The sequence below is a fragment of the Equus przewalskii genome, chromosome 2 (assembly GCF_037783145.1).
Source record: "Equus przewalskii isolate Varuska chromosome 2, EquPr2, whole genome shotgun sequence".
NCBI lineage: Eukaryota > Metazoa > Chordata > Mammalia > Perissodactyla > Equidae > Equus > Equus przewalskii.
This window is the reverse complement of record NC_091832.1, coordinates 91204970-91217982: the sequence shown is the minus strand read 5'-3', so window position 1 is coordinate 91217982 and position 13013 is coordinate 91204970. Positions and strand designations below refer to the sequence as shown.

The following is a 13013-nucleotide window of genomic DNA, read 5'->3' as shown; positions in this document are numbered from 1 at the left end:
TGGAGAGAGAGATTCTAAACCATGGTAACTCCAGAGGAGAGGAATTAAGTCATTTCTTAATCTACTTATTTTCATTTAGCAATTTATTCAACAAATATTTAGTGTTCCTCCTATATACAGTTAGGTCTTTTTCTAGTCAAGAAGATATAATAGACGAATAAAGAGACAAGGTCCCTGTCTTCATCTAACTGGTATTTTATTTCCGTATTATTTAAAAGTTTTATCATTAAAAAAAGAAGAAAGATGTCGTAATCCCTTTTCCACCATTTCAGCCAGTTGAACAGCTTTTGCTGGAACATTTCACTCATCAAGACAGCCCATTTCATCTTTGAACAGCTTTAATTTTCATAAAATTGTTTTTCTTATATTAAACCAAGCCTGGCACCTAATAACCGCCAACCACTGATCCTAATGTTATCCCCTTGAGGCCATAAAGAGCACATCCAATCCTTTCTTCACATGACAGCCCTTCAAATATTTTAAGAAAGCAATCATATCTTCCTCTAAATCAGACTAAACACCTACAGGTCTTCCAATTGTTCTTCATGTGACATGGTTTCAAGTCCTTGCACCTTTTTGCTTGCTTCTTTCTAAATGCTCTCCTCTTTGTCTAATTTCCTCTAAAAGCTTAATGTCAAGCCATGATCATGGTGCTACAAGTGTCACCTAGTCAAAAAAAAAGGAAGAAAAACAATCATCTGCCTCATTTTTAAAAACCATACTTTAATCTTATTCTCCACCATGCCGACTAATCGTCTCCCCCTACAAAATGATTTTATTTGAAAAATAATAAGATAAATGTTGCTATGGAAAGCAATGCAAGAAAGCTGTAACTAGAGAAACCTTGCAAGAAGATGCAAAGCATTGGGCACCCTTAGGATTTTCCTAAATGTTAGTTTCTTAATGACTTCCATTAACACGTTCTCATAAAACCACAAAGACCATTTCATACAGCTAATCTGAAACATGAAATGATGCTCTGCTGTGTGAGTCCAATGACAGCAAGGATGCCCTGTTCACCACTGTATCCCCAGTACCTAGAAACCGTGTCCAATATACAGCAGTTGCTCATACCCAGTCACTAAACCTTGGGTGATGCATGAGTAAAATAATCTTCAAATCACTCAACTTTAAGTGTGGACTCGGGCAGGAGGCAACAATTAAGTGATATGAAAGTAATTCATAAAAATAGGCCTAGCATTTGTGTAGCACCATAAAGTCTTTGGGACTCTTACATATATTAATTCATTTGAGCCTAACCATCATTCCTCGAGGTAATAAGGAGGACAGCTAGCTGTTCGCCTTCCTGACAGGCAAGGAGGTAGAGGCAATCGTGAAGTGAAAAGCCAGGTCCTTACATGGCCAGAGCTAAAACGCAACACAGTAGTCCTTTAACTTCTTCCCAGGCACTCTCTATCTCCCCCCAGCACCTCCTCCTCTCTCCACGCTTGAAGTCATAAGAGTGTTTTTGAAAAGCTGTGAGTAAAGCCACACTGTGTATTTTCAACATTCTAAGAGAACTCCTCGTTGAAAGCAGGGTTTCTCCACAGCGGCAATACGGTATTTTGGACCGGGTAACTCTTTGTTGTGGGTGAACTGTAGGATGTTTAGCAACATCCCTGGCTTCTACCCACTAGACAGCAGTAGCTCCCCTCCAGTTGTGACAACCAAAATTGTCTCCCAGCACTGCCAAATGTTCCTGGCGGGGAGGGGACAAAATCTCCAGTGATGGAGAATCACTGATTTAAAGGAATTCCATAGTAAATCCATTCAAATGGCCGTAGTAATAATTTAAGAAAGCATGGAAATGTTTTAGGAATATGATTTTTTTTTCCAGCTACAAACAATATAGCCATTAACTCTTCAAAATATATACTCAAGTTTTAGTAAGGTCTTCAGGTTCAGAAGAGACTACAAGAAGCGTACATTACCCCTGTGAACTGCCAAAGCACCAGGATACTGTCTGTTTACACAAACGAGCAAAACCAATCATCTCTCTCACGTCTATTTCCACTGCTATCCATTCCAGGTGATGCCTCCAAAATCCTCATCCCCTTTGCCTCCCCCATCTTACCACTAGAGTTCCTTAAAGCCCTTTAATGGGGGCCAGTCCCTTTAGATTCACTATCAATCACTGGCCTACTTTCAGCATCTAACAAACAATCAAAGAAAGAAAAATAACCAACTACTGTGAGAACAAAGGGCACTGACAGAGTTTGTCTTTTAGAGCTGTGCAATCCTTCTGAGTCACAGTTACAACCCAGGTTGAAGCTGCACAAATAGACTCAGAGCACTTCAGCCTTTTCTTTTGAAGGGAAAGAAGCCCCTATCCAGACATGAGTTTTCCGTAAGTGGAGAAAGATACCGTGAGAGGGAAAGAGACCGGTACAACAATGTATCCTATTAACATCCACATATGCCCCAATTAACCTTAAGTAGTTGAAGGCTGGAGAGTCCATAACATGAAACATTACACAACCAGATTCTACCCAACAGAATGGAAATTTAAGGAGTCAGAAAAGAAATTCTGGAAGTTGTTACTTAAAAATTAAACATTTCACTTGAGTTTTCCACAACTTTTAATAGCCATTGCTAAGGAGGACGAACGTTAATTATTGGTATTTTAAAAGATTCTCCTTCAACACAAAGGTCATTCTAACCAAGGGGAGGTCCAATATAATTTTTAAAAGGTGTCTAAATTATTCTTAAGGAATGACTTTCCTTATGTCAGAGGAAGTACTGCAAGCCTTTTGAGATTTTTATTAAATTCCCCCAAGAATAGTTTGCACAGCTTGCCTTAAAAAAACCTGAGCAGTAGTAGTAATTTGCTTTTTCTGTGCATATGTGTGTGTGGCCCTAAGGGAACACTGTGCTTCTTTCCCAAATGGAGTTGCTTATCCACAACTCAAAAGCCCCTCAACTGTTTAACAGATGGAATAATCAGGTAGACTTAAAAAAAAAAAGTCCTCCTTCTCTGATCCACTGAATGAAACCCTATGAACTTTAAGGTTTTGTTATACAGCAGGCTCTCAACTCCATCTTCTGAATAATTTTATCCAACCTTATTTCCTTAGTTCTTTAAACTTTCTTAGATTTGAACAAAAAAAAATTTTTTTAAGTTAAGGAGAATTCATCAGTTCTTGGTGATGGCTGATTTTCCAGAAGCTATATTTCCAACTTACAAACATGAATAATGAATTTTTGGAATGTGTCTCTCTGAAAAGCATGCTGTATTTTCAATGAAAATTTAATTTGGGGGATCCTATAACTTTGGAGCAGTTATATGTAAATCAGCTTTTGTTTTCAGAAACTAATGTCAAATTAGTTTGAAACAACAGGAAAGTAAAGCATATTATTTTAGTTAAAATACCACAGGAAGGGGATATTACACACTGATATCGAGCTGAATGCTGATTAAAAAACAAACAAAAACCTGTTATCCCTTTAAACCTAGCTAGAGTAATACCGAAAATCTACAAAGACTATACATTGTCAAAGTCTTGGATGCAAGAATGTGATTTAGCATCTTAACTTCTATGAAGCACTATGGACTGTGTACCAATATTGTTGAATGAATGAATGACATTTTAAAATTCAGTCTAGTCTCTATTATCTGTGCTAATGAAGAACAAATGTTATACAAAACCAAATCCACAATTAATCCAAAATAACTGATATCTTACTCAATTGTTTCATTAATTATGAGAGTAGGAAGCACCAAAATTAAATTTCCCTTCTTATTGCTTTTTCCCACTCTTTGGTAAAGGTGCTAACGATCAGCGAAAAGACCAAAAGGTTGGCAGCAGGAGGGGGAAATAAAGGCAAAGCAAGCAGCTATAGGATCTGAAAACTCAATAATCAGCCTCTGAATAATAGAGTGAAAACTGCAAAGCTATTTGAGAGACCTAAATGGCAGATATTATGAAAGTCTTGGGACTGAGTTTTAAATATGGTTCTCTTTGTAAGATTTTGGTGTCTGATTGGTTGATTTCACAGTTCTCTATGATGGGTAAAGTGGAAAGAGATGATGGCATTTAGCTACTCGAAACTCAAGAATATAGTACAGGACTCTTAATTAACAAGCAGCGCACGGTGCACTAATCACAAATAAAATGACATTAAATAATACATAAAAACTTCAGATGTGTGCAAGAATTACTATGTAACGTGCAAAATGGTTTATTATAATAGATTCCTTCTATGGTAGTGGCTCTAAGGAGAGAGAAAGATTCCCCATTCTTACCTCAACCAAATGGAAGAACCCTGTGAGGAAACCTCTAACAAAAGTTAGCTATTGGTCTCAGAGAGGTATTTAGGAAAAAAACCCAGATAACTCTATTTAATGTTTAAAATCCTCATCCTTCTTCTTACAAAAATGTCAGTAAACCCAGTACGTGGACTGTTCAATTTCCTCATACCAGGTGGCAGAAAACCTACAAAGATTCTAAAACTTGCCCTTATAATCCTAATGAGACAGGAAATATAACACCTGCCTGAAAATTCAGCTCTGCCTGGGAAGGAACTCAGCCTGAAGAGCATTTTGTAGATTCTGATTAATGATTAACTGTGCTTCTACTTTTCTGATCACTGGCTGCCCAGTCCTAAATAAAATGGACCACAACCAAAGAATATAAACAACATAATTAAATACGCATTGGAGCTTTTTTTAAAAAACAAATTCATTTTGAGAATTAAAAGACAAGAAAAAGACAAGAGAAGACAAGTGAACTTTCAAAAAGTTTTTCACAAACTTCAGGCACACCCTGTGTGGGCATGGAAGGGTTTTAAGGAGACAGCTGTCAATCTAATCACCCAGGACAGCAGTAGAACAGGATAAGCCAGTGAAAAGGTTCATAAGAGAGATTTAGAAATGGTTTGGCGTTACAAGCTTGCCAGAAAACCTGGATATAGAGCCAGTAATTTACCTCTAAAAGGATAAGAAATGGGAAACCAGTCATTTATAAGGAGGTGTACCACTGGACGAATATGTTGACATTTCCTGGATCTATTCCAGAATGGATGAGAACATTTTGGACCGGTTGCATTTTTCTCCAATACTCAGTAATTAACACATTTATTATCAAATGAATTTTAAAGATTTTTATTTTTAGTTTTTCCTTTTTCTCCCCAAAGCCCCCCGGTACATAGTTGTGTATTCTTCGTTGTGGGTTCTTCTAGTTGTGGCATGTGGGACGCTGCCTCAGCGTGGTCTGATGAGCAGTGCCATGTCCGCGCCCAGGATTCGAACTAACGAAACACTGGGCCGCCTGCAGCGGAGCACGCGAACTTAACCACTCGGCCACGGGGCCAGCCCCCAAATGAATTTTACATGATAAACTCTTCAGAGCAGGAATCACATAGATCTATGCAGTCTGAAAGCTGTGTACAAATTAAGCACACTCTGAAAGTTATGATGGTGCTAATATAGTGGAAAGGTCACAGAAACATGGGACTATGCAGGTCAAGTTAAGACTACCAAGGTTTTGGAATTCTGAAGACTGCACTATCATGCTTTCTGGCATGCGTGAATGATTATATTTTTGTCAAGTCAATCTATTTTTGGCTTGAAAATGAATGTCAATTGGAATTTACCTTAAAATTCTAACCAGGACTTCAAGTACAGGGAATGAACAATGTCTCGCGTTAGCACAAATAATTAAAACTATTTTAGGAAAAGAAACCTTTTCAATTGAGACTTTCTAGTAGATGAAATCAATAGTCCTCATCAGCAACTCTTTGCGCGGGGAAAAAACTCTTCTGTATAAATCAAGTGTGTGTCGGGGGGCATCATTTGACTACTTGTCCAGAAACTACCTTTTCACCTGAGGTAATGGCAGCTTCAAACCCAGGCCTGTGCTAACTGCTCTCTAACAGGGCTATTGAGGGACCCACACAAAACCCAAGCCCTTCCCAGCAGCCTGGAGCCAGAGAAGATTTCTATTTCACTTCTCCCATCCTGTTTTTTTGTTTGCTTGTTTGTTTTTCATGCCTATGCTTGTAAACATGTAAGATGAGAATACAAATCAAAAGAGGTGAAGCTCTGATTAGACTGCCTTCTTAACCAAAGCCAGGCAGAAAGACAGCTAATCGATATTTAGTACTTTGGACACATTGTCCTAAGAAGGTAAACAATAGCAATAAAACAGAAAATCCTATTCATCTTTATTTTTATCATCACCATTACATATTATTATTTTCCTCTGATTATTGCTTTTCTTTAGGGCTTTCCAAATAGGACCATCTCAGAACTAAATATAATTGTTCCGTGCCCCAGCAGAGCACAACTATAATCCAGCAGCCAATTCAAGAAAACGAAGAGCAACATTTCTTTGCCACCTCTGTTTCCGAGATTTTATCTCACACACAAGCTAAACTAAAATACTCTTTCATTTCAGGGGCCAATGTGAATATTAAACTATTTATTTTTAAAGAAAAAATAACATATTGAATGATATTAATTTCTTTTCTTTTTGGGGCACACAGAATTGACATGCAACTCTTTGCTTAAGATTTAAAGCTGTTTATTTTCATTACACTCATCACACATACTTCCCGTGATATCTATGGGAGACGCATATATGATATACTGTTGAAGCCAGAATATACTCCTATTCTGTACCTAGCCTTGGAGTTTACATCAGTCTGATCAATAAGCTAAATTACTGTCACAAAACTAACAGAAAAATGTTATTTTCAGGTAGTCATTTTTCAAGTCTATGTGTTGTTAACTTGTTAAACTGAGATTCACTATGAAATTAACAGCTGTTGTCTCCTTCATTCAAGTAAGCATTATCTTTTCATTTTCAAAAGTAAAAGCTCTGGCTTGGGCTTGCTACCTCCTTCCAGGTAACGTCGGGATCCTGGGCTTGGTTCTACCTGCGGGTGCGCGCACCATGAGTCCTCCTTTTACCCCTCTGAGGGCCGACAGGGGACCCGTGTGAGAACAGAACCCAAACACGAAAACTTTCTGGCCGCAAACTCTACTCCTCTCGCCCGCGATCAAAAGCGACCCAGCAGTGGGACCGGTCTTGGCTTTTGTTCCAGCACTGCCCAGCTGGCAAGGTAAGCGCCACAGCAGTTCTCTATCCGGAAAGGTCGGGAAAGACTCCGTGGCACTAAAATTTTGGCGCCTCACGAAAGCAGCCCATTTCCACGCCATCCGTGCGTGTGAGGTGTACAAACACATGAAAACAGGGCGTGGGGTAGGCAAACATGAAATTCTCAGTGCCTTTCAAATTCTACTTCACTCTTAGGTTCGCCGAGTCCCCCCCCCCCCCCCGTGGAAGGGCGCGAGGGGCGGGGCGTGGGAGACGACGCGGACCCTGAGAGAAACAGGTACCAGGAGGGTACAGGAGATACAGTCAAGATGCAGGTCCGGCCCCGCCTCCGGGTACAATCAGAAAAGCTACAGTGTGTCAGTGGTTTTCGGCTTCCTGTTTGTAAAGCGAGAACCTCCCTCCCTGACTTTGTGACCGTCGTTCTTCCTCAAAACGGAGTCCGCCTCTTCTTCGCGCTCGGGGCTGGCTCCGCGGCGCGGGGAGCGGGGCCGAGCGGGGCGGGGGCGGCCGCGGGGGAGGGGGCAGGGCCGCGGGGCGCCGCGCCCCTCCCAGCGGGGCGGCCTCCGGGGCCGAGCTGGGCCGCGAGGCGGACAAAGCGCCTCCCGCTCCCTCCCCCACGGCCGCGTTCCAAAAGGGAGGGGGAAGGCGGGCTACAGGGATGGAGGAGGAAGAGGAGGGGGGAGGAGGAAGGGGAGGGGGGAAGGTGCTGCCGGCAGGACTGGGCAGGATCGCGCCAGGGAGGGAGGAGAGGGAGGAGGGGCTGGGCGGCCTCGGAGAACTGGGAGGAGGGAAGGATTCTTGAAGCCCAAGATAAACAAATTGTTCCTCTTCACGTGCGGGGTGGGGGGAGGTGGAGAGGGTGGGGAGCGAGCGCGGCAGCCGCTGCTCTTCCCCTCCCCCCAAGCCGGCTCTTTGTCAAGGAGCGCCGGCCCGAGCGCCCGGCGCAAGCCCGCGGCCGCACCGGCACCACCCCGGCGCCGATGACTCCCAGAATGGGGACGTGCGCGATGTATAAACCGCACACCGAGAGAGCCGCCCGCGCCGGGCCCTGCGCCGCCGATCGCGGTGCGGTCTGCAAGGGAACCGAGCGAAGGCGCGCGGCCCCGCCGCGCTCCCGGATTCCCAGCGCCCGGCCCACCCCGCATCCGCGCGCAGCCCTAACCCCGGCGGCGCGGTGGGGGAGGGGGCAGCAGACACCCTTCCCAAGCTTCCGGCCTCCCCCCACCCAGAAAGGAAAGCAAAAGAACCGGAGAGAGGAGATAAGAGAAAGGATTCTACCCTCAAGGGTTAGGGGTGGGAACTGCCCCTTCCTCCCCGAGAAGTTAAGCCATTGGCTGCTCATCCTACCTCGAACCCACCCACCCAGCCATTTAAGCCTCTTTCACCTCCCAGCTACCTTCCACTCCTCGGGCTTATTAGACTGGCCCGGAAAGTTGGCGGGGAGCGGGGCGGGGGGCCAAGGAGGGAAGGCTCGGCGCACAAGTTTAAGGGGAGGAGAGGAAGGAATCTCCATCAAAGTTGCGTGGCGGGGACTCGCCACAAGCCGAGGGCGTAGGTCTCCCCTCCCGCCCCCGCCGGGCCGCTCCTCCCTCGACCCTCCCAGCCGCTCCACCTGCCGGGCCGGCCCCGGGTCTCCAGCGGCGAGGGAGCGCACCCGCGCCCCCATCCGCGCGCGCTCCCGCGAATGGCGCGCGCGCGCAGCCACCCTCGCTCGCTTCTCACCCACTTCAAAGTTCATTCACAAAACTCTCAGACTTTCTCAGCCCAAAGGGGGTGAGCTGAGGAGAGGAGGCGAGAGCCTCTCCCTTCCCCCACTCCCCCCAGGGTTTGAGGGCCTGGTGCCCGCCCAGAATCTGCGACAGCATCAATTTCTCTCTGCACCCAACGGAGTGCTGAGAGGGGTGGGCGAAGGGGGACGGATCTGGGGAGGAAAGGCGGCACGGCGAGGGGTGGGGTGGGATGGGGAGCGTGAAGAGGAGGAGCGAGGTTTCAACTCTAGGTTCACTCTCTTTCAAATCGGTATCTAAGAAAGGGAGCGAGGGGAAAAAAAAACTTTTCCAGCGCCGCACTCTGACGCTCCTCCAGGCTCCCTCCGCCCCTCGCAGTCGTGACTGGCTTCTCCCCTCTCGCCCCCTCTTCCCCAAATCTGACAACCCTGACAGATTAACAGGTAGCGGCGACGGCAGCTTTTGCCTCAGAAAAGTTGACATTAACCCTTCGGCTTCAGCCCACCTCACCCATCGTGCAAATCAGACCCCTGTCCCCCCATGTAAGAAGCTCCACGCCCCCCCCCCCGACGCGCGCGCCCCATGCCCGCTGCCAGTGCGCCCTCACCATGATCAGCGTGTGGTTCCTCTGCTCCGCCGAGGCTGCCTCCGCATCTTGCTGGGGTTTGCTCTGGTGCGGCTGCTTGCCGGTGCCGACGCCGGATTTCTTGGCCCTCTGCTCCAGGGTCCGCTGGTAGAGGCTCACGGTGTCCCGGCGCTCCAGCTCCAGCTGCTCCACCTGAGCCTGCTGGTACCTGTTCTCGCAGTTGACGTGGTGCCGCCGGCAGCCCTCGATGCGCTGGCGGAGCCGCTCCACTACGGTGCTGTGCTTGGGGACGGCCGCCGAACCGCCGCCGGGGCCCCCGGAGCCGCCGCCGCCGCAGCCGGCAGCGGGGTGATTGCTACTCGGAGCAGCAGGAGTACTATTGGGAGTATTATTCACACCGATCCCGACCCCGCCGAGGCTGCTGTTCAGGCTACTGTTGATGCAAATACTACTGCCATTCGCGGCAGCAGCGGGGGCTGCGAAATCCCCCATCCTGCTCCCCGGGCACACTATTTTGGAAGAACTTTTTTTATCCACCCCCCTATCAGCCTCCTCCTTGGGTCCAAGGATTAAAATAGTTTAAGTGGAACGCGGGGGAGACGCAAGCACATGGATGGAAACAGCGATCCCGCCGGGGCGAAAAAAAGGGGGAGAGATTTTGGGGTGGTTTTTTTGTTTCCTTTTTTTAAACTGTAAAGCTCGAGGGGAAAAAAAGGGGGGTGTTATCAGAATACCATCAGACACCTATCAACAAAAAGAATCACAACAAACTGAGCCAGCAGCAAATCGGGTTGCAACTCAAGGGGAGATCCGCTCCTTGCCTGCCTTCTTTTTATAATCCATTATTTTCTAATAAATTCCAGGAGATTTCCGGTGGTTGGCAAGCATTTTCTCCCTACGTACCGAAAAACACACCCCATGTACACACACAAGCATATGCCTCCAGTGCGGACACGCGCGACACACACTCACTCCACACCGCATCGGAAAACGGCAAGCTTGCTTATTGCATTTTCCTTCCACAAAAAAGTTTTGGTGTTTATGCCGCCCCGTGTTCTCAAAGTACTTTGGCTGCTCAGTTGCATTTCACAGGAACCTAGATATCGAATCCTCGGGCTGGGGGAAGTAAACACATGGACAGTCCGAGGCGACTGCAAAAGTAGATCGGTGAAGTCCTTTGCAAAACGCCGCGCGGAGAGCAGCCCCTAACGCTCGGCTGGGCTGCCGCTGCCGCCGCTGCTCCTGCCACCATCACAATGATCAACTGCTCGCCGCCGCCGCCGCCGCCGCCTCCTCCTCCTCCTCTCGCTCCTCCACCTCCTCCTCCTCCTCCATGCCAGCGGAGTGATATCAGGACGCGCGAGCTCAGTAAACACGGCAGCGGCGGCGGCTGGAGGCCGTGAGACAAGCCCGGGGACACGGCGCAAAACCCGGCCCGGACTCTCACCCGGCAGGAGCGGGCGCGGCACGCACCGGCACCCGGCTCCCGCCTCCTTCGCCGCGCCCTCCCCGCCTCTCCTACGCCCCCAACCTCTCTACTACCCCGACTGGGAAGCCGAAGCTGCCAGAAAAGAGAAAAAGAAAGATTCTGGGGGATCTCGGGAATTAATCAACTTTTGACCTGTGTGTGAGAGAGGGAGAGTGTGTGTGTGTGTGTGTGTGCGCGCGTGCGTGCGTGCGCGTGCAAGGACAGCCGCGTGGACGCGCGTGGCTGGATTTCCTTATTCCAATCGAGGTATCAGGCGAGCCCAAGTTGTTGTTATACATTTATGCATTATATTGCAGAACTGTGCATGACCAGACAGAAACACTGAAGCTTCACAGCAGTTGTCTGTCATCCCTATCCATGTGGAAAGAAAAAGGCAAATGAGTGACTTGTTTTGAAAATGTAGGTAAGGAGTCCTCGCTAGTAATAACCCTGCTTATGGACACTTGTTCAAACTCTAGGCCAGTCTTAACATACAAATGCCGAATTCTAAACAAAAATAAATAGGAACCAAACAACTTGGAATATTATTTAATTCGCTGTACATAATGATTGTTGTTATTAAGGCTATTATTGTTTTACTTACCCTTGCAAAAAAAATTAAAATAAAGCAAGCAGGGGCTTGGAGGTGAGAGTAACAGTACATTTTAACAGACTGTTTTGAACACTAGGTGCTAATGACAGCAGTAATTAAGGGTCCTTCGTAAATCAAGTGGAAAGATTGCAGATTTCATGGACTAGAACTATAGGAAAAGCACAGCATTTCACAGTTTGTCATGACCAAAACAAAAACAAGCAAAAATAACAGACTAACTTTATTGCTAGATATATTTCGTTCTGTTTAAATGAATTCACAATAAGTGCAATTAAAATGGAATCGCGACCACAGAAAGCAATCCAAACTTTCTATTGTCTTTCCACATATTGAGTATCTACAAAAACAATAACAAGAAGTCAGGATCAAATATCCTTGAATGTGACCTTAACCCATTGCATATACATAATTCTTTAAAGATTAAAATGGAGAAACAGCATTTCTGTGATCATCAGTAGGACAAAATCTTGATTGTGAGCTGTTAATAATAAGGCATTTTGTATTATCTCAATAAATTTTATAGACTTAGTTTTTAGGGTAAAAATACACCCCAGTGTTCTAAAATAGGCAGGAATAAAAGAACTTTGGGTATCATGCATTAGTCATGAGATCTGATTTAAACCATCTTCATTTCTTGGCATTGCAGATTAGCATAGGATGCTATTTCTAACCTCATAATGTTAGTAATAAGAAGCCATATTTTTCTTCAATTAATCAGGTCTATATGGTGAAATATATCTCTAACATCCACTGGATTATATGGTAAAATGGGCAGCAAAACATTGATTAACGTAGTGTAGGTTTCCTGTAAGTCGTGAAACCAATGTGAGAAAGTATCTTTCACTGAAGTTACCATACTTTTCAGAGGGCTAGTTAACATACAACCTTCTCTGTCATATCTGCCCCTCCTTCAAGTCGATTAGGAAATTCAACTGAGTTCTATAGCAAAAAGTCTGTTCAGATTCTAAAAATATAAAGAAAGTTGTAAGAAATTATAAGAAAAAAATCAGAAAGTGGCCTTTGTCTTTTTCACACGTTCACTAAATAATCTCTGTAAAGAAATTCAGGAAGCACATGGCTTCACTACAGAGAGGAGACCATGACTCTGCATTCACTCTGCTCTCTCTTCACTTTAGCTTAATTCCTATCCCTACCCCTATACACCTACATCACCCATACATGACTGCAATTTGATTTACGCAGGCAGCAAGTTTGAAGTTCTTGAGCATTGGGTCTTCAGTTTTGAGACTTGCGTTCTAGTTCTAGCTTTTCCCTATGATTCAGAATTTATTTATTTATTTATTTATTTTTTGAGGAAGGTTAGCCCTGAGCTAACATCTATTGCCAATCTTCCTCTTTTTGCTTGAGGAAGATTGTCGCTGAGCTAACATCTGTGCCAATCTTCCTCTATTTTATGTGGGAAGCTGCCACAGTGTGGCTTTATGAGGGTGCTAGGTCCCCACCCAGGATCCGAAGCTGTGAACCTCAGGCTGCTGAAGCATAGCGTGTGAACTTAACCACTATGCCAGTGACTGGCCCCGAGAATTTAACTTTTCATTGA

General features: G+C 45.5%; 1 protein-coding gene across 2 annotated transcripts in view; it reads right to left on the bottom strand.

Annotated features, from left to right (window-relative positions):
- The window catches only part of MAML3 (mastermind like transcriptional coactivator 3), a 395058-nt gene extending 384069 nt beyond the window's left edge, over positions 1 to 10989 (bottom strand). Inside the window, exon 1 of one of the 2 annotated variants that reach the window (XM_070611653.1) lies at positions 9393 to 10989. In XM_070611653.1, the coding sequence (XP_070467754.1) occupies positions 9393 to 9863 (471 nt within the window). In that variant the 5' untranslated portion in view covers positions 9864 to 10989. The remainder of the gene's footprint in view (positions 1 to 9392) is intronic. The other variant, XM_070611652.1, reaches the window with a different exon arrangement.
- Positions 10990 to 13013: the final 2024 nt, after the last annotated feature.